At 37.0% G+C, this 23035-nt stretch overlaps 1 protein-coding gene across 1 annotated transcript in view; it reads left to right on the top strand.

Moving 5' to 3' along the window:
• The window catches only part of Bank1 (B cell scaffold protein with ankyrin repeats 1), a 359398-nt gene that overhangs the window by 45676 nt on the left and 290687 nt on the right, over window positions 1-23035 (top strand). Inside the window, 1 exon segment of the mRNA XM_045143530.1 lies at window positions 8290-8423. Within this exon segment, the coding sequence (XP_044999465.1) occupies window positions 8290-8423 (134 nt within the window).

The raw sequence follows: 23035 nt of genomic DNA, 5'->3' as shown, positions 1-23035 counted from the left end.
CCTAGGCTGATGCCTAATCTTGTCTATTGGGAATGGTATTGCATTAACACGAGTGTGCAGGTACCTCTTAGTAGAATTGTTTTCCTTCTGTTGAAATGTGCCCCAGACTGAAATTGCTGGATTGCAAGGTAACCAAACATTGTTACAAGAAAAAGCATACCAAAGTATTTAATGAAAGTATTAAATGACAGGAACTTTCAGAAAGAAGATGCAAATGTCTAGAGAAAATTGATGTCTATCTTCAAGCTTAGTTCAATGAAGAATGAAAAGAATATGAAGTTGTAATTGCAGCAAAGCCTGTGTAATTGGATTCTTCTCACCCTGTCTGTGTAGCATGCCTCCAACATAGGTACAGATTAAGACTGCATACATTGAGATCTTAAAAGGAAAAGTGACCTTTCACTTAGAAAAAAAATGGGTTCTAGTTGCTTGTCCCACCTTGGGGAAGAGGAATTCTGATTGCTGTGACTCAATTTCAGAGAAGAAATCTTCAGTGAGAGGATGGGAAATGTTTGGAAAGCCTTTATTCTGAAGCCTTTCCAATCTTCTTTATCTCAAGGTGCATACTGAGGTATTATATCTTGGCAAACTGTGTTATGAACCTCACATAGGCAAAGTGCAATGCAAAAAATCTGTAACTAATGGTGAATCAGGGGTGGGAAATCTGAGATTTGTTTAGCTGGAGTAGAAATCACTATAGCATGGGAGCAAGAGAAATGGCTTATTGAGTAAAGAGCTCACTATGCAAGAGTGATGACCTAACACTCACATTAAAAAACTGGGCATGGAGATGGAGACCAGTAATTTCAATTATGGCAGCAGAACCAAGAAATCTCAGGGGCTCATTGGCTAACTAGTCTAGTGAAATTCATGAAGTCTAGGTTCAGTGAGAGACCCTGTTTCAAAGAGTCAGGAGCATTCTGATAGAAGAAGATAAAGCCCACACACATATGAACACACACACATACACACTCAGCACTAGAACATAAGCTGGTATGTCCCTAAATGTGAATTTTGAGAACTGATGGAAGCTCTATGCAGATTACTTGCAGATTTTTAGTTTCCATTCATGATTTCCAAGGAACATGGACAGTGGAGGAATTTGAAACCTCTGATACCTGTAGTTATAGCACATATTAAACACAGGCCAGTTCCAGGTCACTATGAATTTATTCACTATAACTCTATTTATTTCATTGGATTTAGCTCAGTGGTAGAGCACTTGCCTAGCAAGTGCAGGGCCCTAGGTACAGTCCTCACCTTAAAAAAAAAGCTAATGTGGGCTGGAGAGATGGCTTAGCGGTTAAGCGCTCGCCTATGAAGCCTAAGGATCCCAGTTCGAGGCTCGGTTCCCCAGGTCCCACGTTAGCCAGATGCACAAGGGGGCGCACTCGTCTGGAGTTTGTTTGCAGTGGCTGGAAGCCCTGGTGTGCCCATTCTCTTTCTCTTTCCCTCTATCTGTCTTTCTCTCTGTGTCTGTTGCTCTCAAATAAATAAAAAATAAAAAAAATGAACAAAAAAAAAAAAGCTAATGTCTGACCCTCATATTCCTCAACATATGCTTGATTTTTAATGGAACCTTATTAGGCAAATTAAAAAAAAAAACACAAGATAAATCACGACTTAAAGAGAAAACACAGGCATCAGTCCAGGCAGATGTGACACAGATGTTCAAATTATCAGGAAGTGAATTTTGAATAACTCTAATTAAGATGTTAAGGGCTCTAATGAAAAGGGCTGATAACAATAAAGGAACATATGGATAACATAAGCTCAATAAACTGATATACCTACGATCACTTCATTTGCATAAACCATACTTTCCTTAGGTACCCATTACTTTGTCTCTGATGAGAACTTTGGACTAAATCCACAAGAAGTTACAGTAGTTACAACTTATAACTAAACTTAAAAAAAAAAATGTTCAGACTTTCAACTAGTAATATTCACTAATTTCCCTGCAGAACAAAGAGTGTATCATCTGGCACTTGCAGTACCATCAGAAACCAAACCCAAAACAGCTGGGTATAACTAATCAAAACTTGAAAGGAATGCATGATACATGCCTAAAAACATAGAATCCCCGTTAACTATGAAACTGTGTTGTAACTAATATAAATTATAACTTCTTATTTCTTTAAAATACATTAAAAAACACATTAGGGTATGACAATAATATGTTGAATTTTCTTTGGAAAGAAACAACAAACAAATTTCTATTATCAATTTAAGGTTCATTGATATTGCAATTCAGGAAAACAATTTTAACATATGTTAAGCTGAGATTAATTTATAGGCATAAGCAATACTTTGAAACCGCCTATTCTTTTTTTTTTTTTTTTGGTTTTTTTTTTTTGTTTGTTTTTTCAAGGTAGGGTTTCACTCTAGCCCAGGCTGACCTGGAATTCACTATGGAGTCTCAGGGTGGCCTCGAACTCACAGCGATCCTCCTACCTCTGCCTCCCAAGTGCTGGGATTAAAGGCGTGCGCCACCACACCCGGCGAAACCGCCTATTCTTAATAGCAATACTGTTATCAAAACAACACATATTGAGTTGTGTTACTGTTGCTACATTAGGAGGGCTCAGTCAACATCTACCATGTAGAAACAAACTGAACTTGGCTCATAAATGAACACTGTCTCACACGATAACAGATATGGCAAAAGAACTCTTCAATAGACTTATACAATATCTACTTTTACTTTTCTGGAATTAGTGAAAAGATTTTACTATTCAAAAATGTGTTTAGATCATATTTGCTACAAAGTCCTTCATTTTGTGCCTCATCTAGAAGGACATACAGATAAATCATGGACAATTGACACACTAACATGTCATAATTTACTATGCAAATAGTTGTAGTTAGAAACAAAGCACACAGATTTCATAATGGTCTTTAGCCTGCATGTAAATATCTTACAGCCATAATTCTTAAAAATACAAAGACTCTTGAGTTGTCTGGAATTTGAGGATTAAAATATAAATGAGAGTCCTTTATTACGTTTGCTCAGGGAGTGTGTAGTTATGGCCAATGGAGGCAGACTGCCATATTTTTCTCCATATAGGTGATTCCCATATTCTGGCTTGTTACCTTGTATCTGTTGTACTTAGTGTTTAAATTAATTGGTTTCTACTTTTATTAAAAAGTTGTAAAATGCAGTCATCATAGTGAGCACATGTCAGAGTGCAACTACACTCAAGCAGTGGGGAGTACTATGAAAAGGCCAATTCATATGTTCATGAAAAAGCCAATTCAGTGATACTCTTTTAAGAAGGACCTCCCAAATAAATGATCCCATAAGGGAAAGTCTCTAGTATATAGACATAAGCACTCAAGTCTTGATGAAATAACTTCCATTCAACAGATCTGAAAATATATGTAGTGTACATTACACTCTTCATAGGGCATCTCTTTGGGGGAATTACTCATTAGTAGATGCACTGGTAAAGTTTTGTGTTAGCTCTGATTCAATATATTAGAAATAAATCATTCCATTTTCATGTTGGATTTTAAGTAATTGTAACAAGTATCTTATATACTTCTTACAACACACACTTTGGCATTCTTTCAGAAAGTTAATTTCCAACAAGCAAAATAATAAATTCTTTCAAAATAATTTACATGACACCACAAAGAAAACAAAAAATTATACTAAATCATGTATATAAAATCTACTGAAATCAATTTATTGGCTCCAGTGCCACCTGTCTCCTCTCTATAATATGAATACTGTGATAGCTCCTGTAATGTGCTTTACAACTTGGAGTTTTTCTTGGAATTTCTCTAAGATTGTCTATTTGATGAATGCTTATTTGGGATAAAGATGCTTTTACTTTTCTAGATACATCCTCTTTATAATAAAAGTTAGATAAGGAGATTATTTTAGCCACTTGGCCTTGTTAAGCTTAAGATTCCTTTTGCTGGCTTTAAATTTCCCTGAACAAAATTCTAAGAGGTGTATTAACTTTTTCATGAAATAAGTAAAATTAAGGTTTGAACTTTAAGAAAACTTTAAGGTTCAAGGCTATCGGTCTTCTGATTAGGACTTATTCTAAACCCTAAGTGATTGAGTGGCAGTATTTTTTAGGATAATTTGGAAAATGCCTCAGTAACAGAATGAAAAGTCTTAATATTTGTCTTTGAAATAAATTTAAAGACATAGTTTGCCCTTTATTCCACTACAACAAATATTTAATTAATTTTTTTTTATTTTGTTCTTTCATGGAAAGCCTTGGATTTTTTAAAAATTAGTTATGTACATACACAATGTATAGTCATGTTGGTACCAATGTTAGCTTTCTCTCTGCCATCCCCCTTTCACAGGGACCATCCTCGTTGGGGAATATGGATTATGCATTATGGGGTTATCCATCAGTTATGGGTAAGAGGCAATGTCTCTGTGTATCATGACCCACTGTGTGATTCTGACATTCTTTCCACCCCCTCTTCCATAAATTTCCCTGAGCTATGATGGGTTCATTTTAGGTCTGCTTCAGGGATGAAGTCCTGAGAGCCTTCATGTCTCTGGATATCTGATTTTGCAGGAGTTGAGTGTTCTCTGTGCCTATCTCCTTCACCCTTGTCCTGGTACCAGGTTTACCAAGGAAGCAGCACTCTTGCTCATTTCCCTAAAACTCTTAGTTTCTGCTGGGGCCTTTTTGAGGTATGATGGGCTGGTTCTTTCCTTAGAATTTGCATCTATCTGAAAAAGAAAAGCAAATTCTCCAGCAAAGAGTGAAGTTAGCACCAGATAAATGGTATAACTTTTTTTAAAATTTTTATTTATTTATTTATTTTTTTACAGAGAATTTAATAGATGTAGGCACTCTTGTAGCCCATGATTGGTGGGAGCTTGATAATGGAAAATGTGCTTGTTTTTGGATATGGTTCTGATTTGATTTCCAGGCCCAGCTACGGGTTCCATTCCACTGAGCAGATCAGTTAGCCAAATCAAGAGCAGTTAGTTTCCCACCATGGCTGTGTGTCACTATTGCACTTGTGTGAGCATTACCTCAGGTTGTTGCTACTGATTAGCTTGGAGCACAAGTTGCTTGGACAGATGTTGGTCATTTTTCCTCAGTCACTCATGTAGCACCTTCTGGCACTAGATGAGCTTACTGTCTGGGGACTGACTGTCTTCCAGATTCAAGCCAGGTTCCATACCAACAGCACATAGTGTCTTCAGCAGTAGAGTCTTACCACTAACTTTTAGTGGGTCATCAAGCACTCTGATAGAAATCTCTGTCTTCTTTTGGGAAACCTTGTAGGTTTCTCTGATCAAGAGCTCATTGTGGATGATAGCCACATGCTGGTAGTGGGAGTTACAGGTCACTGCCCAAGAAGAGAAGGAAGAAAAAGACAAGTAATATAAAAGAGATAGGGAGAAGAGAAGAGGGAGAGAGAAAAACAGGGGAAGAATAAGGTCAGTCTTCATCATACTCTATCCAGGCCCTTGTGATTCAGGTGTTCCCTCTAAGGGCCTGATGAAGGTTCAACCACTTAGTCTGTCTTTTAAGATGTAGAATTTTATGGTACCATTGCCATTTGGGTCCAGTTTGGTGTCTGCACTCCCATTCTTACCCTCTGTAACAGACAGCTTCAGGTTCACTGAGATGAACTTCCAGACCAGGCACAGTTATGGAGGAAGGGATATTTATTGAAGCTTACAGATCCAGGGGAAGTTCCTTAATGGCAGAAGAAGTTGGTCTGCCTTCACAGGCCCAAGCACAGAGAGAGAAGTACAAGCCTAAAGGTCAAAAGCCACACAGCACACTTAAGGAACTCCAGCTAGGTACACTTTGCATATCTTTAGATTGAAATCAGAAACCAATCACCACAACTTAAGATCTACCCAGTGACATTGCCTCCAGCCAGGTAGCTAGCAGATGCAAACTACAAACAACTGAATATATTGGGGGCCATCTATTCTATTCAAACCACCACATTTCACCCCTGGACCTCAATACATTTATAATCATCATACATTGTAAATTGTACACAGTTCAATTTTAAAGGACCCCACAGTCTGACCAATTTAAGATATTAAGACCTGTAAAATCAAACAAGTTAAACATTTCTAACATATAAAGGCACAGAGTAAAGATTTTCAACTGGTATAAGGCATAGCAAGGAGAGACTAAAACAATGCAAATTCAACCACCATAAAACAAACATCAAACTTCTGCAGTTCAAGTTCAACATAATCAGAGGCTGACAGTCTCCAGATTTTTCAATTCCACCCCTCCAGCTGGGCAGAGTAGCAGGGGAACACTTCCATCCCAGGCCAACAGTGCACTCCATGGTAGCCCTTGCACAGTCCTGGTATATACAAAACATCTTGAGGTCTTCATGCCAACCATGGTCCATCTTCCAAAGGCTCTTTCAGCTTATCAGGGCATCATGCCCTGCCTCATGCTGCATCTCAGCAGCAGCTCCTGGAAGCATGTGCAATTCACGACCACTCCACACATTTTTCATGCTTCTGAAGCCAATACCATGAGTGTAGGACACAGCCATATTCTTAATTCAGGGACAAAACAAATCATAGCCTTGAAAAGCAGGTTCCTTCTTCAATCAACTCTTTCTAAAAGTGTTTGCATTTCTGACAGTCTTTCCTCAGGCATCCTTTCCATGGTCCTTTAAGATTGCTAATGTGTTTGACAATAGCAGCTTTAGTAATCTAAAGCCAGTCTCTGTGCCAGTAAATTTGACTTTCTTTAAGTTTGGCCCAGTTCCAACAAAGTTCTCTGCAGTCTTTCATTCCCCTTAGAAAGCTCATAAGCCAAGCCTTGAAGTTCAATGCTGTCTGCACTTAGCATTCTCAGACTCTCATCAGAATAGTCCATAAAATTTGGCTTACCACTCCAAAAGACATCTTCAGCTGCAAGCACCAAGTCCATGCCTATCACTATTCCTCCAAAACAAAGGTTCCAAAAAATCAACATCCACATGGCCAGGTACATCTCAGCCCACTCCTCGGTACCAAGTTCTGTAACAGACAGCTTCAGGTTCACTGAGGTAAACATTCAGACCAGGCACAGTTATGGAGGAAGGGATATTTATAGAAGCTTACAGATCCAGGGAAAGTTCCATAATGGCAGAAGAAGCTGGCCTGCCTTCACAGGCCCAAGCACAGAGAGAGAAGTCCAAGCCTAAAGGTCAAAAGCCACACAGCACACTTCAGGAACTCCAGCTAGGCACACTTTGCATATCTTTATATTGAAATCAGAAACCCATCACCACAACTTAAGATCCATCCAGTGACATTGCCTCCAGCCAGGTAGCCAGCAGATGCAAACTACTAACAACTGAATATATTGGGGGCCACCTATTCTATTCAAACCACCACACCCTCCTTTCCTGCCCCACGCACAGTATTGTGGCTTTTTTATCTAACCACAGTTTTGGTGGTTTGTTACAATAAAATTCATGGTGCTGCTTATCAGGAACTTTGAACAATGTCTACAGAAAGACTTTGGATAGATAGATGGAATACATGTTGATGTTTTATATCCTAGGTATTCTTATCTTCCTTTCTTGCAGGGATTTTCTTTCTAACAGTTGCAACATATCTTAATATTTCAGCCGGCTCTAATCTTTCCAAACTCAATTTCAAGAAACTTGCATATAATTAATTTTTAATAAGATTTAAGCAAACATCTATTTTTCTTCTCTCATTTCTTTCTTTTGTCCCCACTCCTTCCAATGAGCTTTTTTTCCTTTCTTACTAGTCTGTCTTCTATTTTTGTGTCTTTTTCTTTTTTTTTCTCTCCTTCATCATTCATGACAAATGCTCATGGGACCAGGTCTTGTGCAGATAATGGGATAATGGCAGCAAGGGTGAAGTAATGAATGGCCATATCATTTTCTGGAAAACAGTGTTGCAAACATTCTTTCCCATCTTCTTGCACATTCTCTCTGCTCCCTCTTCTGCAATGTTCCCTGAGACTTGGAGGGTGAAAGCATCTAACTTTTAAAAATTGGTTTCACTTCTGTAAATGCTATAGAAGTATATGAAGATGGTTGTAGAAGACTACCCCCATAAATATATTGGAAGGAAGAAATAATTTAGTACGTTTTGCTTTTTAACATAGTTTTAAAATGTGTTCTTTTAAGATGTTTTTATGTAAAACTATATATTCAATTTTGTGGTTTCTAACACTAAGGATAAGGAAAGAAGTTAAAATGCTACAAATTTATAAGGTTTCCTTCATATACTCTAAAAGACATAATGATATCCTATGTGCATTTAAGCTTAGTCTCTAACTCTTTTTTATGCTTTACAAGATTTTCCTGCTGGATCAATCATTGTTAATGTCTACTGTGATGGAGTTATGAAGGCCACAACAGAAATTAAATATTGCACAAAAGCTACTGGGTGCCCAGTTAGAGTACCAGATCCAAGAGATGTTTCGTCCCAAGTAAGTTGATCTGTCCAGCATGCTAATCAAAATTTAAGCTAAAGAACTAATACAAAAATAGAAGATACCTAGCGTGGTCTAAAGTTTGAATACTGATGTAAAAACAATAGGTTACTGGTCCAGAGGAGGGGAAGAAGCCAGCCTGTGTAGTGCAGAGATACAGAAAAATTACTTTTGTTAAGACATTCCAGATAACGCCAGCAGGGGATAGTTTATTCATCACTTCTTGGTTGTCATTTTAATGCTACTACAGAGCAGATAATGGAAACCAGAAAGAGATTTTGAGGAGCAAATTCCCCTTTATTTATCTAGCCAGCACAAAACAAAAGAAAATTAAACTATCTGATATTTTGTGGTTAGAGAACAGACAAATCAGGGAGCATGCAATGTTACTCTAGCAGCTGTTTTCACATGGTCATTGCTACCCTTTGTGTACGGTTTTCTTTGTTTCATTTATTGTCATTAGCTCACAGTGAGAATCACTGGGGTTTACTATTAATGTTTATTAAGAAGCTTAGATAAACCAAAACTTCCTGGTTCAAATGATGGTCCTCAAGCCTCAGGTTCCTTCTGCCTTCCAGCAAAGGCTCATTCAGCAATGCTGAATTATGAAGCCTTTGTGGCCTCCTTGGAAAGTGCATATTTGGTAACTTTCTTATCAATGCTGGGTCACTATAGACTCGATAATATTAAGAAACCTTGAGGAATCTTAAGCTGCAAGGTTAACTTCTGCTTTTTTTGTAACTCGACCCACTTTCAACAGAATTAAGTCTTGTTTATTATGGAAACTTGTCATTAATGAGGTTAGTGCACTAAGTTTTCAAAGTGTGAATAAAAATTTTAAGTTAAACTGTATCTTAATAGGATCTGATGTTACATGAAACAGTAAAAAATATCATTTTTGGCTACTCAGTGATTACAACTATAACTTTTCTTAACTGCCTTGTTGAAGGGAGAAAGGTAATCAGAAATAGAACTGAAGAAAGTGGTAGATCAGCTTAACAATGTGACCTGTGACCTTGTAACATGAAATACCTCATAAGTTTATAACAAAACCATCACTGATAATGACATTGGTGGGCTATCAGGGCCTTATGTGTTTGAAATTGGAGGCTTTGTTATTTGTTGGATGTGACACTTTCTTCCTTACAGTTTGTCTTTATGAATGATGTTTCTTAGAACACTGGGGAAAATAAAAAAAATTTTTAGAAAAGAATAGGAACTAAAATACCATTTGTCAAACTGGACAGTCTGAGGATATTTGACAAAAATGTCTATATTGAAGCTGTAAAACAAGTAACAAATAAGAGTTTGAAATACAGGCTGTTTAATTTTATTTTGACAAGTCTACCCTGTTTTCTGCTCTAAAATCCTATTTGTAACAGAAAGATTAATAAAGGAGATTAAAGTAGACAGCCTAAATTCACTGAGATAAACTTCCAAACCAGGCACAGTTACAGAGGAAAGGATATTTATTGAAGCTTACAGATCCAAGGGAACTTCTGTCATGGTAGAAGAAGCTGGCCTGCTTTCATAGGCCCAAGCAGAGAGAAAAACCAACAACAGCACCAACACAAGCAAGCACCCTTCAGGAACTCCAGACAGAACTCAGGCACTTTGCATATCTTTAGATTGAATTTAAAATCCACTATCACACCTTAGGGCTAGATGATAAGATTTGCCCAGTGACACCTCTTCCAGCCAGGTGGCTGAAGATCTCAATTACACCTAACAAAACCCTGAATATATTGGGGGCATTCATTTAAACTACCACTTTTTCCCCTTGGCCTCCAGTAGATTTGTAATTGTAAATTGTATTTAGTCCATTTTTAAAGGTCTCCATGGTCTTTATCAATTTAAGAGAGTTCCAAACTCCTAACTCTCATCTGAAATTTAAGATTATCTCTTGGCTGTGAGTCCTGTAAAATCAAAACAAGTTATATATTTTTAACATATAAAGACACAGAGTAAACATTTTCAACTGTTATAAGGCATAACAAGGAGAGATTAGAACAAGTAAAGTTATCAACCATTAAGCAAACATTAAACTTAAATAGTTTAAGTCCAATATAACGAGTGACTGACAGTCTCTGGATATTTTCAATTTAACCACTCCAGTTGGGCTGAATAGCCAGGGCTCTTAAATTTCAGATGAGACCCTAAGATCTTCCCAATGACACCTCTTCCAGCCAGGTGGCTGCAATCTGAAATGAGAAGTAAATAAAAGTACTATATGTGATTTTTAGGATTTCTCCCTACCAAAAAGGTAAGGGGACTTGTGAAGGGAAGACAGTCATACTACGTTCAAGTTTTGCTATCAGGCTTGAGGTCTGAGTCTTAGAGGGGTTCAGTGATACAATTTTTGGTGTTAGTATCCTAACAAAGACATATTAACTAGATTTCATGTCCATAACTAAAGGTAAGTCTAGGAGTTTTGTTGTGTCATCAGAGCCTGGTACTTTGGGGAATTAAAAGTAAACACACTGGGGTCTTGGGCCAGCTGAAGCCATTCCATGGGAGATTAGGAAAAAGAACCTGGGGACACATCAGTTCCTTTCTCTAGAGTCTTAGTCAGCATATGACTGGCGACTTCTAAATATTATATATATATATACACACACATACCCCCTGAGATGATAGCATAGCACACGGCAGACTCCACCACATTTGCTGGAGAGGCATTTCCGTGGTTTGGGGATCTATTGGGTTAAAAACCAGGATTTTACATTTCAGTATAGAGCATTGCATTAACTGTTGCTATCATATTCCTGCCACTAAATTGGGACATTTGGATATTTTGCAAATTGTCCACCAAACTCCTCTTTTCAAAACCCAGCATGCATTATAATTTTATTCTCAATAGTTAATGTGAATTTGTAAGTGTGTGCAATAACAAATGGGAATTTTTCAATAGCCAACCTACTTGCTGAAATGGCATACTAAAAACTGCCATGAGATTTCCAGGAAATTTTAATGGCAGATGTGATTTTAGTAATCTTAAAATTACTAAAAAGGTTTGTTTTTTGGCATTTAAAAGTTATTGGATATGTAATAATGTGGATCTCATGAGAATTTGAGGAAAAAATTAATAATGATAAATCTGTGAGCCTTATTTTGTAATATTCCAGAATTTTTAATAAGGGACATTATATTATCATTTAAAAGCTATTGAGTATATATTAAGCTGGCCATTCTGTGAATTTTAGGAAACTCATGTGATTTTATTTTAAAGTGTGTCTGCTAGGTTTCAAAACACTTTACCTAACCAAATAGTTTTTTATTCAGCAAATACAGGCAGTTTGGTACCATTATTAGTCTCATCCATGACCTAGCCCCTCCCCATTGGCCCGTCCTTGTTGAGGTATATGGATCAGGCATTGTGAAGTTAGCCCACAGTTATGGGTAGGATAAATGTCTCTGTATATGATGACCCAACATGTGGCTCTGACATTCTTTCCACCCCCTCTTCCACAAAATTTCCCTGAGCCATGTTGGGTCCACTTTTGGTCTGCTTCAGTGATGAGATGTTGGGGGCCTCTGAGGCTCTCTAATTGCTTCTTAAATCATTTCATTTTTTAAAAAAATTTCAGATAAATACTGCATTGCAATAAATAGCCTTATAAAGTTTAAATTTCCAGAGCATCACTTAAAATATGAAATATAAGATATATCAATAAAAAACAGAAGCTAATTTTGGGATGAAAATTAAGATTCCAGTTTGGCTATTAGAAATACTAGCAACTCCTGTTTAACTGAGATCATTAAAACCTTTGAGACCTGCATTGTAGTTGCACAAGTATCATGGGGCAACAATACAGTTAACTGAGTAAAGAAATCACTAGATACAATATGAAAGCAAAGTTAGGCCAAAATGTTAGAAGAATGTTGCAATTATTATCAAAATACTAGCAGCTATTTATTAAAAGAATTTTTGAAACTACCAAATGACTCTTCTTAACCTTATTTATGAATAAAAAGATATATTTATGTTACATAGCTTTATCCCACTGTATATTTTATTTCATATGTATTGAAATATTATTTTTCATGTTATTTCAATATTATTTTCTTTATGTTAGACATATTTCATATTTTTATTAAATAATACAGTTATTTGCATCACCTGCAATCTACTGACTGAAAATATTTAATCCAGTGGAAATTATTATAATTTTGATCTAAAGCATCCCCCAGAGACTTTGTGGTCTAAGCTCAACTACCAGCAGATGGCAAGTCTGGAAGCTGGTGAGTGACTCAGGAGGTGAGGCCAATGGAAGAAGTAGACCATTGGCACATAGCCTGTGAGGATTGCTCTTCTCCTCAGCTGGTGTGGCCTACACAGCGGTAGGCAAACAAACACAAGAGAGACCATGTCATGTCTCAGAATAAGGTGGAAGGAGTGGACTGACACCCTGAATTTTTCCTCTGACCTCTACACATGGACCATGGCATGTACACACACACACCCACACACAATAATAAAATAAATGCCTGCGATCTTACCTCTCTTTTAAAGGTCACATCTTACCTTTTTCTTTACTCTTTTGAGGAATAGGAGTTAGATTCTCTAATTGAAATGGTAATCACTTCATTCATGGAAGCTCAGTTTTTTGGTGGCAAAGGAAATTTTTAAGGTTTACAATGAATAATCTAACTCACTTGTTATATGTTCCTTTATAACTCAAATATCTCCTAAAATTTATGTTAAGAAACAAAAACAGGGGCTGGAGAGATGGCTTAGAGGTTAAGCACTTGCCTGTGAAGCCTAAGGACCCCAGTTTGAGGCTCTGTTCCCCAGGTCCCAGGTTAGCCAGATGCACAAGGGGGCGCACGCATCTGGAGTTCGTTTGCAGAGGCTGGAAGCCCTGGCGTGCCCATTCTCTCTCTCTCCCTCTATCTGTCTTTCTCTCTGTGTCTGTCACTCTCAAATAAATAAATAAATAATTTAAAAAGAAAAAAGAAAAAAAAACATTTAAATTGGGAATAATAGCCATGCTTCTCTCAGGAGGACTAACTTGTAAATATGCTTTCTGCATGTCATTTTTAAAATTAAAGTTCAATAACTTTATGTATTTATTGACTATAATATAATATTCTAATATTAGGTATAAAGAGTATGCTGATAAAATCAGGGTAATTAGCATTTCTATCTAATTATCATTTCTTTATGTATATAGACTTCAATACCCTCCCTTCAAGTCTCTCACAAAGTATGTGAGATTATTTTGGTTATGGTGGAACACTAGACCTTTTTTCTTTGATCTGTGCTTTGGTGCCCATTAAATAACCTGTTTCTATCCCATCTACTCTTCATACTTTCCAGCCCCTAATACTCACTATTGTAATCCAGATTGACTTTTTTCTAGCTTCTATGAAAGAAAAACAACGTGGTATTTGTCTTTCTGAGCCCAGTTTATTTCAATTAGCACAATATCCTCTAGTTTAATCCATGTTGCTGCAAATAAGAGAATTATATAGTTCTGATCCCCATTCACCATATTTTCCTTATCCACTCATCTTTAAATAGGCAACTGGTTTGATGATTTTGACCACTATGAGTACTCTACAGTAAACAGGGGACTGTAGTGATCTATTCGATGTAATGACTCTGCTTCCTTTGGACATGGACCCACTAGTGGAGTTGATGGATCACATATGGTGCCTCTACATTCTGTGTCTTGAGCAATCTTCATATGTTTTGCCAAAATATGTTTTTCCTAAATATGTTTTTCCTAAAATGCCTCTACTAAGCTTCATTCCCATCCATAATGAGTACAAGGTCAACTTTCTCCATATCCTCAGTAGTACGTGTAACATTTTTCACTTTAAAATAACTATTCTAGATATAGTGAGATATTTCATTGCGGTATATTTGTTGACTATTGAATATCTTATTTTAAGAAATATCTAATCAGACATGGTTCAGTGTTTAAGGCACTTACCCATAAAGCCTAAGGACCCAGGCTCGATTCCCCAGTACCCACATAAGCCAGATGCACAAAGCGGCACATGCATCTGGAGGTCCTTTGCAGTAGCTAGGTGCCCTTGTACACCCATTCACTTTCTGTCTCTCCCCCACCCCCACAAATTAATAAATAAAATTTGGAAAACTGAAAAATCAAAAGAAATATCCACCAAATCCTTTACCCAGTTTTAGTTGGATTATTTCTGTTACTGGATTCTTTTTAATTTGTTATATAGTATGAGTATTAGTCCTTAGATAAATAGTTTGCAATTACTGTCTCCTACCTGGATGTTCTCATTGCTCTGTTGATTGTCTTTTCTGCTATGGAGAAGCTTCCAAGCTTGATGAAATACCACTTGTCTTCTTTTGCTTTTGGTATCTTGTCCAAAAACAATAAAAATAAAAACATTTCACTGCCTACAAAAATGTCTTAAAGCATTTATCCAAGTTTCATCTTAATAATTTAATATATTTTATACTATTTGAATGATTTTTTTTCGTGTGTGTGTTTTTTGGCTTGGTACATGTGTGTGGTGTGGTACATGTACCACATATTTTTGCCTGCAGGTAGGGGTAGGCTGGTTAAAATCACTAAGGAGGCCAGAGCAGAACTTCAGGTGTCCTGCTGCATTGCTTTTCCATCTAGTCTTGTTTTGAGCAGGAGACTCTTTAATGAATCGAGCTTGAGAAGTTCTGACAACTTTGGAGTCGCTGCTCCCCTGTGGGATTATGGATGCAGGCACATGTGGCTATACCCAGCTATTTACATGAGATGCGGAGATTTGAACTGTGGTGGTATCAGGTCCCTCAGGCCTTCAGGCTTACTCCGTAAGAGCACTTAACTGTTAAGTCATCTCTCCAGCATAAGTTGATTTTACATATGGTAAAGACAAGGAGTTTCACGTCAATTTTCTATGTCTTTATATCCAACATCACTTATTGAAGAGGCTATCCTCCAGTGGATGCTCTGGGTACCTTTATCTACATGAAGTTGCCTGTGTGTATGTGTTTATTTCTGTGATTTCACTTCTGCCCTAATGGATATGTGTCTGTTTTTATGCAAACATCATACTGTTTTGGTGGCAACACCTCTGCTATTTTATTTTCCACTTTTATTTTCACTTCTTTCCTACTTTTCCTCTACAGAAGACAGAAGTAATGAGTTTCATGTGCATTCCACCAATTTAATACGTGATTCATGTTTCTGAGAAAGAAATAGAAAGCAGAATCAGAAGAAATGCAATTTGAATTTCTGGATTCACCTTTTTGTTTTGTTTTCATTTGTCGGGTTATTTTTAATTTTTTTTTTTAAATTTATTTGAGAGAGAGAGAGAGATTCACAGAGGGGGGAAGGAAGAGAACAGGCACATCAAGGCCTTCAGCTGCTGAAAACGAACTCTAGAAACATGTGTCACCTTGTGTGTCTGGCTTACCTTGCATCCTAGGGAATTGAACCTGGGTCCTTTGGCTATGCAGGTTAGTGCCTTAACTAGTAAGCCATCCCTACAGCCCCAATATGTCAGGTTTTCTGATATTTTTATCTATTTGAGACAGAGAAAAAGACACACCCAGAGAGTAAGTATCAGTGTGCTGGCTTCTTGCCACTATAAATGAACTCCAGATGCACACCAATTTATGCAATGTGGTTACTAAGAATCAAGCTGTTAGGCTATGCAAGCAAGCATTTTTAACCACTGACCCCTCTCTCCAGTCCCTGTTTTGTTTTGTTTTCCAAACAGAGTCTCACTCTTTCTGAGCCCAGGCTGATCTTAAAATTACTCTGTAACCCCAGACTGGCCTCAGTCTCGCAGTGATCATCCTACCTCAATCTCCCAAGTGCTGTGTACCAAATTATACCCCACCATACCTGGATTAAGATTCACTATTTTTTATGTGTCGCTCCTCACAAGGATAGATCAGTAGACTGAGACATATTTGTTGAAGCTTGTATTTCACTAATAAAATGAGTGGCATTTATGTTGTTATATGTATGCATCTGTAATAACAGATAAGGGTTGGTCAATGATGGAATATTTATACCCACCTAAGTTACAAATCATGAACCAAACAGGAGATTACTTCTTAGCCTTTTGTTAAAAAGCCTATGACGAGGCAGTATGGGAGAAAACAAATAATCTGAGCAGTTATTTAGCCATTAACACAACCATACTACCAGTTCTCCATAGGTTTTATCTCATGAGCCAACTCAGTCCATGTTGTTGCTAGCACAAAGCACCCAACCAAAGCAGCTGATGGGAGGAAAGTTGTATATGTTGGCTTATAGTCTCCAGGAGAAGCTCTGTGATGGCAGGGGAAAGGTGGTTTGGGCAGAGACTGGATATCGTCTCCTGAACAACTTCAGGTAAACAACAGCAGCAGGACAATATACCAAATCCTGGCAAGCAGAAGCTGGCTATAACACCATGAGCCTGCCCCCCACACAACACAAGTCGTCCAACAAAGCTCCAATTCCCAAATTGTCATCAGCTGAGGATCAAACATTCAGAACACATAAGTTTATGGAGGACACCTGAATCAATGTACCACAGTCCACTTGCAGTTATTTGCACCATAGCTTTTATCTGTTTAGAATATCTTATTAAAGACTTCTTAATTCATAGCTGCTGCTTACTCATTGGAAAGATATGCTCCCTCCATTCCTGTGTGCCATTTTCTTATTTCTTACATAGCTTCTTCTCCCATTTCCTGAGGTGGGCTTTCACTGGTCTTGCCAAGGTATAACATGTACCAATATGAATGTCACCTGTAGCCATTCCTATTCAAGAGAAGACTGGGTTTATTTCTGAAGCAGTTCTCCACATGGATTAGATTTTTAATCATAAGAAACATTTAGAAGCAACCTACAAAAATAAAATGCATGCCAAATACAGTTAAAATGTATTGTCAAAACCATGAATCATAAGATAATTGAAGAAAGTAATTCTGTTTCTCACAAAATGAAATCTCATATCATCAATAGTTCATTATGAATGGTAAGATTATAAATTCCTTAGGGGCAAAAATACATCTTTTCGAATTTTCTAGAATCGCCATGCAATCCTAAAGGCCTCTGAAAAATAGTAGTTACAGAGCCAATTATAAAAAAGAAATAAAGTTGATATGTAATTGAACACCCTAATTTTATAATTAATGACATGTCTTCATATAGTAACACAAATTACTTAGGAAATGTGTAAAAGAAATCTTTGAAAAGGAAAATTTAACTTCTAAGAAATTTCCTTTCAGAAGTCAGCCATCATCTTTCATGGGGGATGGATAGACCCATTGGAAGAATAGTAGTTTGGGTGTTTTCTGTTCTGATTGAAAGGATTTGATTCATCACAGAAACCTTTTTTCCAGGGGTCATATAAGCACATTTGGTGCACCAGTGCATTTAATGGTTTACTTACAGAGCAGACTGAGGGGTTTCTTAGAGGAGCAAGAAAGACACCAAAGTAGCTGCACTCCCAAGAAGTTTTCTCACATCCTGGACAATGGCCTCCCCATGGCTGTTTAGGTAGAGCTCCATATTTTAGGATGACCCTGGCAGATGCTCTTCCCTCAGCCTGGGGATAGGGGCTTATTTCCCTTCATGAAAACACCAATGCAGCCACACCAGGAAGAAGTCTCATCCCATCCTGGACAACAACCTCCCCATAGCTACTTCAAATCAAAGGCAGATGCATTACCAAAAAGCCTTTCCCAGTATAGGTGATGACACACTGCAGCTGCCTGGAGCACTACATAAACTGTAGGCAGCTCAGTCAGAGCGTCACATCCCCAAGCAGTTGTTTTTCCTTTATATAGCCTTAGGAAGGGGTCTTGTAACCTTTTGTTCATATTATTAGTTATGTACACAGTGTATACAGTCATATTGGTACCATCATTAGTCTCTTCCCTATTCTCCCCCCTCCACAGGAAACCTCCTCCTTGGGGAATATGGGTTGTTCATTGTGGTGGTAGCCATCAATGGGTAGGAGGCAATGTCTCTGTGTATAATGGCCCAACGTGTGGCTCTAATGTTCTTTCTGCCCCTCTTTCACAAATTTCCCTGAGCCATATTGGGTTCATTTTAGGTCTGCTTCAGTGATGAGGTCTTGGGAGCCTCTGTGTCTCTGGATATCTGGTTTGGTAAGAGTTGAGTATTCTCTGTATTGAGAATTCTCTGTGTTGAGTATTCCTTCACCCTTGTGCTGGTACCTAGTTCACCTTTGTCCCAGACTTTTTGACTTCCTAAGTATTCTGACCTTCCTTCTTCATCCCCAAGGAAGGATTGTTTCAATAACTAATTAACATCCATCAAAGTCTGCCCTTAATTATTCATATAACCTTGAGGAGTGGTCCTGTGACCCTTTTACATTTCATGTCTCCCAATCTTGACTTTTGAATCCCTAGAGCCTCCTTTCTTTTTTGGAGGAAATATTTCAATTTGGAAGAATCTACTGTACAAAAAGATTATATAATGTTTCCTCTACTGGCCATATTTCTTCCTGTGATGCACTTGTTATATATGGGCAAAAGGTGATAAGTAGGAGTTTCTCCCTAAACCCTAAGAGTTTCACTTACAAGACTCTTACTTCACACACACACGCACACACACATGTCTGGGCTGGATCCTCCTGCTGTTTTGATCTATGATCAGTCTGAGAACGTATTAGAATAGACCGACTGTTAAGGAATAATGGTCACTAATGGAAGGAGAAAACGAGATCATTGTTTCAAACCAGCTCAGTGACACAGAGTACAAATTCACTTCAGTACAATTTGTGAGGTCTCAGATTCCCAACATGATGCTAGATGTATTGGGTGGAACAAGGATGTGTTTATTGTTCAAACCAAGTATTGTCCCAAGTTGCGGAACTATTCCCTATGCTTGTCTGCCTATGATTAACCTCACCCTCCGAATTCACCCCCCCACAATCTATATTGATTTAAATGGCTAAGTATTGCATAAATCTCTTCATGTCTCAGTCCATCTAACACTTAAGCTTGCAGCTTCCATCTAGTGCCTAAGCACTATAATAGCCTAGTTTTCTACCACCTTTAGTTATTGCATACTTCCTACTAAATCAAATCCATAGTCTAAGAGATTTTGTTATAAAGAAAAATCTCAGAGTATAATTCTCATGCTCCAACACCTCAAGTGAATTCAAATATTGAACAGATATATTTTTTCCTTTAAGACTCTTTGACCTGAACCTACAGCCTTGCAGAGACTGACTCTCGGGAGTTGAACCCCACTCCTCTCCTTCCTCCTCTGTATATGAAGTATAATGGGTTTTTATTTCTTACACTATGCCTTGTAGTATGCCACCAGGCATTTGTATATGTCTTTTAACTGAAGCACTTTTGTAGTCTTCCTTTCCCCCTCATTCATTCTTATTCACCCTCTAGTTTATCCAATTTATCTTTCAATCTAGTGTCTCTTTTTCAGTCAAGTAATCCTTGATCTTCCTAGGTATGTCTTCATAACACTAATTACATTATAATTTGACATTTATATATGTATATTATATTTCTCAAATTAATATCTATCATTAGATTCAAGGCCAGAAATAGCAGAATTATCTACTTGGTTTTATATCTCCACAACCAAAGAAACTGTTATGTGCATGGCTGCTTAAGAAATATTTTTTGGTGAATGGATGACAGTCTGGAAAATTTTTCTACATTAAGTTTCTCTTCAAGTCTCAAACAACCCACAGTGCAGTGCCCTTTGTTTCAGCAGCTCCCAACACACAAACATTTTTGGAGGAAGTTTAGCTGACCCTGGAGGAACCACTACTGCCAGTGACTGAAGCAGAAATTAACCACAAAGGGAACAACCCCAGGAAAGAATTTATTGAACTGAAATGATAAGACTAATTCTGTTACACATTTGGGAAACTAGCTCTCAAAACAGATAAAAAGAATAATTCCAAAATTATTTAGGAGATTATGACATCTTTTACTCAAACACTTCTGAAAGACATTTCTTTGAGTATGTTAGTGCTATATTTGTTTAAAATCTTGTCTTGTTTCCTATATACTTAGCAATAAATTGTCATAAGTTATTGCTATAGGAGGTAAAGGTGAAAAAAGTCAAAGCCTATGTGCTTTAGTTAATGCTTATTAGTAAATACCTTAATTAATGAATTTGTTCAATTTTAATCAATTCTAAGCTTTCAGTTATTAATGTTATGACTTAACAATGTAATAAGGAGGGATTTATGTGGAAATACCAGCACAATCATGCTTCCATCAATATTCCATGACAGCATTATATTTAAAGTTATCATATTGCATTTCTTTTGCATAAGTCATGATGTTTATATGTCTCCCATGATTGGTAAGAAGGCAAAACCGCCCATTGGCCCCCTGTTTTACATTTCCTTACCTTACAAGATAACACAGCTTCATCTAGGAATATAGCCAACCAGGTAAATGTGGCATTTCCTCCTTTGCAACTGGTTGTAACAATTCATCTAAGCAAGACCCAGTGACATGCATGGTGCATGCAGACAATATGCAAATATAGAACCATGTCCACCAATAGCAGGCAGAGTCATGCTGTACCACACACTGATCTTTTCTCTGACTGGAATGCCAATATGAGAGGGATAGAGGCACCATCTTTTACTCTAAAAATGACATAGAACAGTTAAATCAGCTGGAAACAGCCTGAATCTCCAAGCCCAATGAGCCACCATCTCAGCCTTGGAATAGCTGACTGATGGTTTCTGGATTAAAGAGAAACAGACTTCGCTCTTGTTTAAGCCACTGCTGCTTTGGATCTCCATATTGCCAAAGCTCAACTTAAACTCTAAATAGATTAAAAGCCATGTGTTACATAGTTTAAAAATTTAGAAGTAAGTAAAAGACTAACTTATTTGTTCAGTCAGTACAACCTACTGTGAGAAGCCAAGTTTCCTCATTGATCAATATGTGTACTTCCTACTGAGAAAGTTGATCCCTTTTCATAAGTTGTTATAGTTGAAAGTTTAAAACCCACAATATAAGGCTGGAAAGCCAAAAATCTCTGATTCAATTCTCCAGGACCCATGTAAGCCAGATGCACAAGGTGGCACATGCATCTGGAGTTCATTTGCAAAGTCTGGAGGCCCTGGCACATCCATTCTCTGTCTCTCTCTCCCTGCCTGACTCTCTTAAATAAATAAAATTTTAAAATAAAATTAAAATTAATAAAAAACCCATAATGTAGAAATAAGTGAATTCCTACTTACTAAATACTTCATTTCTACTCTTAAATAACTCTGTCTGATAATATTACTGAAGTCCATAGTGAATGAGCCCTGAGGTAAGAATTTAAACACAGCCTTTATGAATATCAAAACATTTTCTTCATGTTATATTATTTTGAAGTCATTAATGAAACTATAACTGCATAAATCTCAAATCAACAACACATGTAAAATAATTTGAAATAAATCTTGAATTGTTTTGAATTTTATATTATGTTTATTTCTGCAATTCTGGTCACAATTCTAAAAATGATTCATTCAATACTTAGAAAAAATAAATTGACAAAAGAAAATATATGACGTTGATCCTATATGCATTCACTTAAATAGTTATTTTAAATTAACTTGTTAGCTTGGTGAAGGACAGAGAGGAGACTTTGCCTAATCTAGAAAATGTATGATATGTTCACTTACCTGCCCTTTTCTCTATAAGCTGCTGTAAGAAATGTTAAGATATATTATATAAACTATCATCAGATTCCACTTTAAATGATTATCTTGGCTCACTTTCCTGGCATACTTTATTAACAGTGGAACATAGTAGTAGGTGACTTTATTTTACTCAAGGAATATGAACAAGCACAAAAATTGTTAAAAGAGAACCCAAACTGAAGGTGAAAACTAAAATGCTCACATATAAAATGGTTTTGCCTGCCTTTATGAACATTGTACCATCCTCTTCTGGCCATTCAACAGAGATTATTTTCCATGGATAACCAAGGGTTTTATTGTAACTCTTTATTTTATTATTTATTTGTAATTATCACACTCTGTGATAATATTTTATGACTTGTCTTATAGGTTTCTTTTAGATCATGCTTAAAACCCATTTTGTTTTCCTACCTCTACTATTGAAGCTGAAAACAATGTATTCCAACACTTAATCATGCATGCAGCTAGATTTGGCCATATGTGAGTTGTAGATAAGAGATGAAAGGAGACCTCTTTGGAGCTTTTGCTTTTCCATGATCTCTCTCCATCAGCCCAATTTCCTCTAACTTTTTGGTTACCATGAGTATGTTGTTTGTATCTGTAGCGTTCATTGTGAAATTACAGGACAGAGATTTATGTTTTTCCTTACTAAAATACCATTTCATATTTTACTCTTGTCCCCAGATCAGAGTGTAGCATTAAATGTAGAGTGTCTAGAGGAGGGAAACAAAAGTCAAAGTCATCTTTCTATAAATTTTTAACTCTCCAATATTGGCTGGGTATACATGAAGTTTTTCTATACTGATTGTCATATCTATAAAAGTGGACATTAAGATGAAATCTAGAAATTGGAGATAAATTGCTTAAAGTTTAGCAAAAGATAAGCAATGTTGAAAATTCTAGCAAGAAAGAAAAACAAAGAATAGAAAATTCTCAACATATGGTAGGTATTACACTACTCAAACATTTTGGAG

This window comes from Jaculus jaculus, chromosome 2, assembly GCF_020740685.1.
Source record: "Jaculus jaculus isolate mJacJac1 chromosome 2, mJacJac1.mat.Y.cur, whole genome shotgun sequence".
In the NCBI taxonomy this organism is placed as follows: domain Eukaryota; kingdom Metazoa; phylum Chordata; class Mammalia; order Rodentia; family Dipodidae; genus Jaculus; species Jaculus jaculus.
This window is presented reverse-complemented; position numbering and strand designations above follow the sequence as displayed.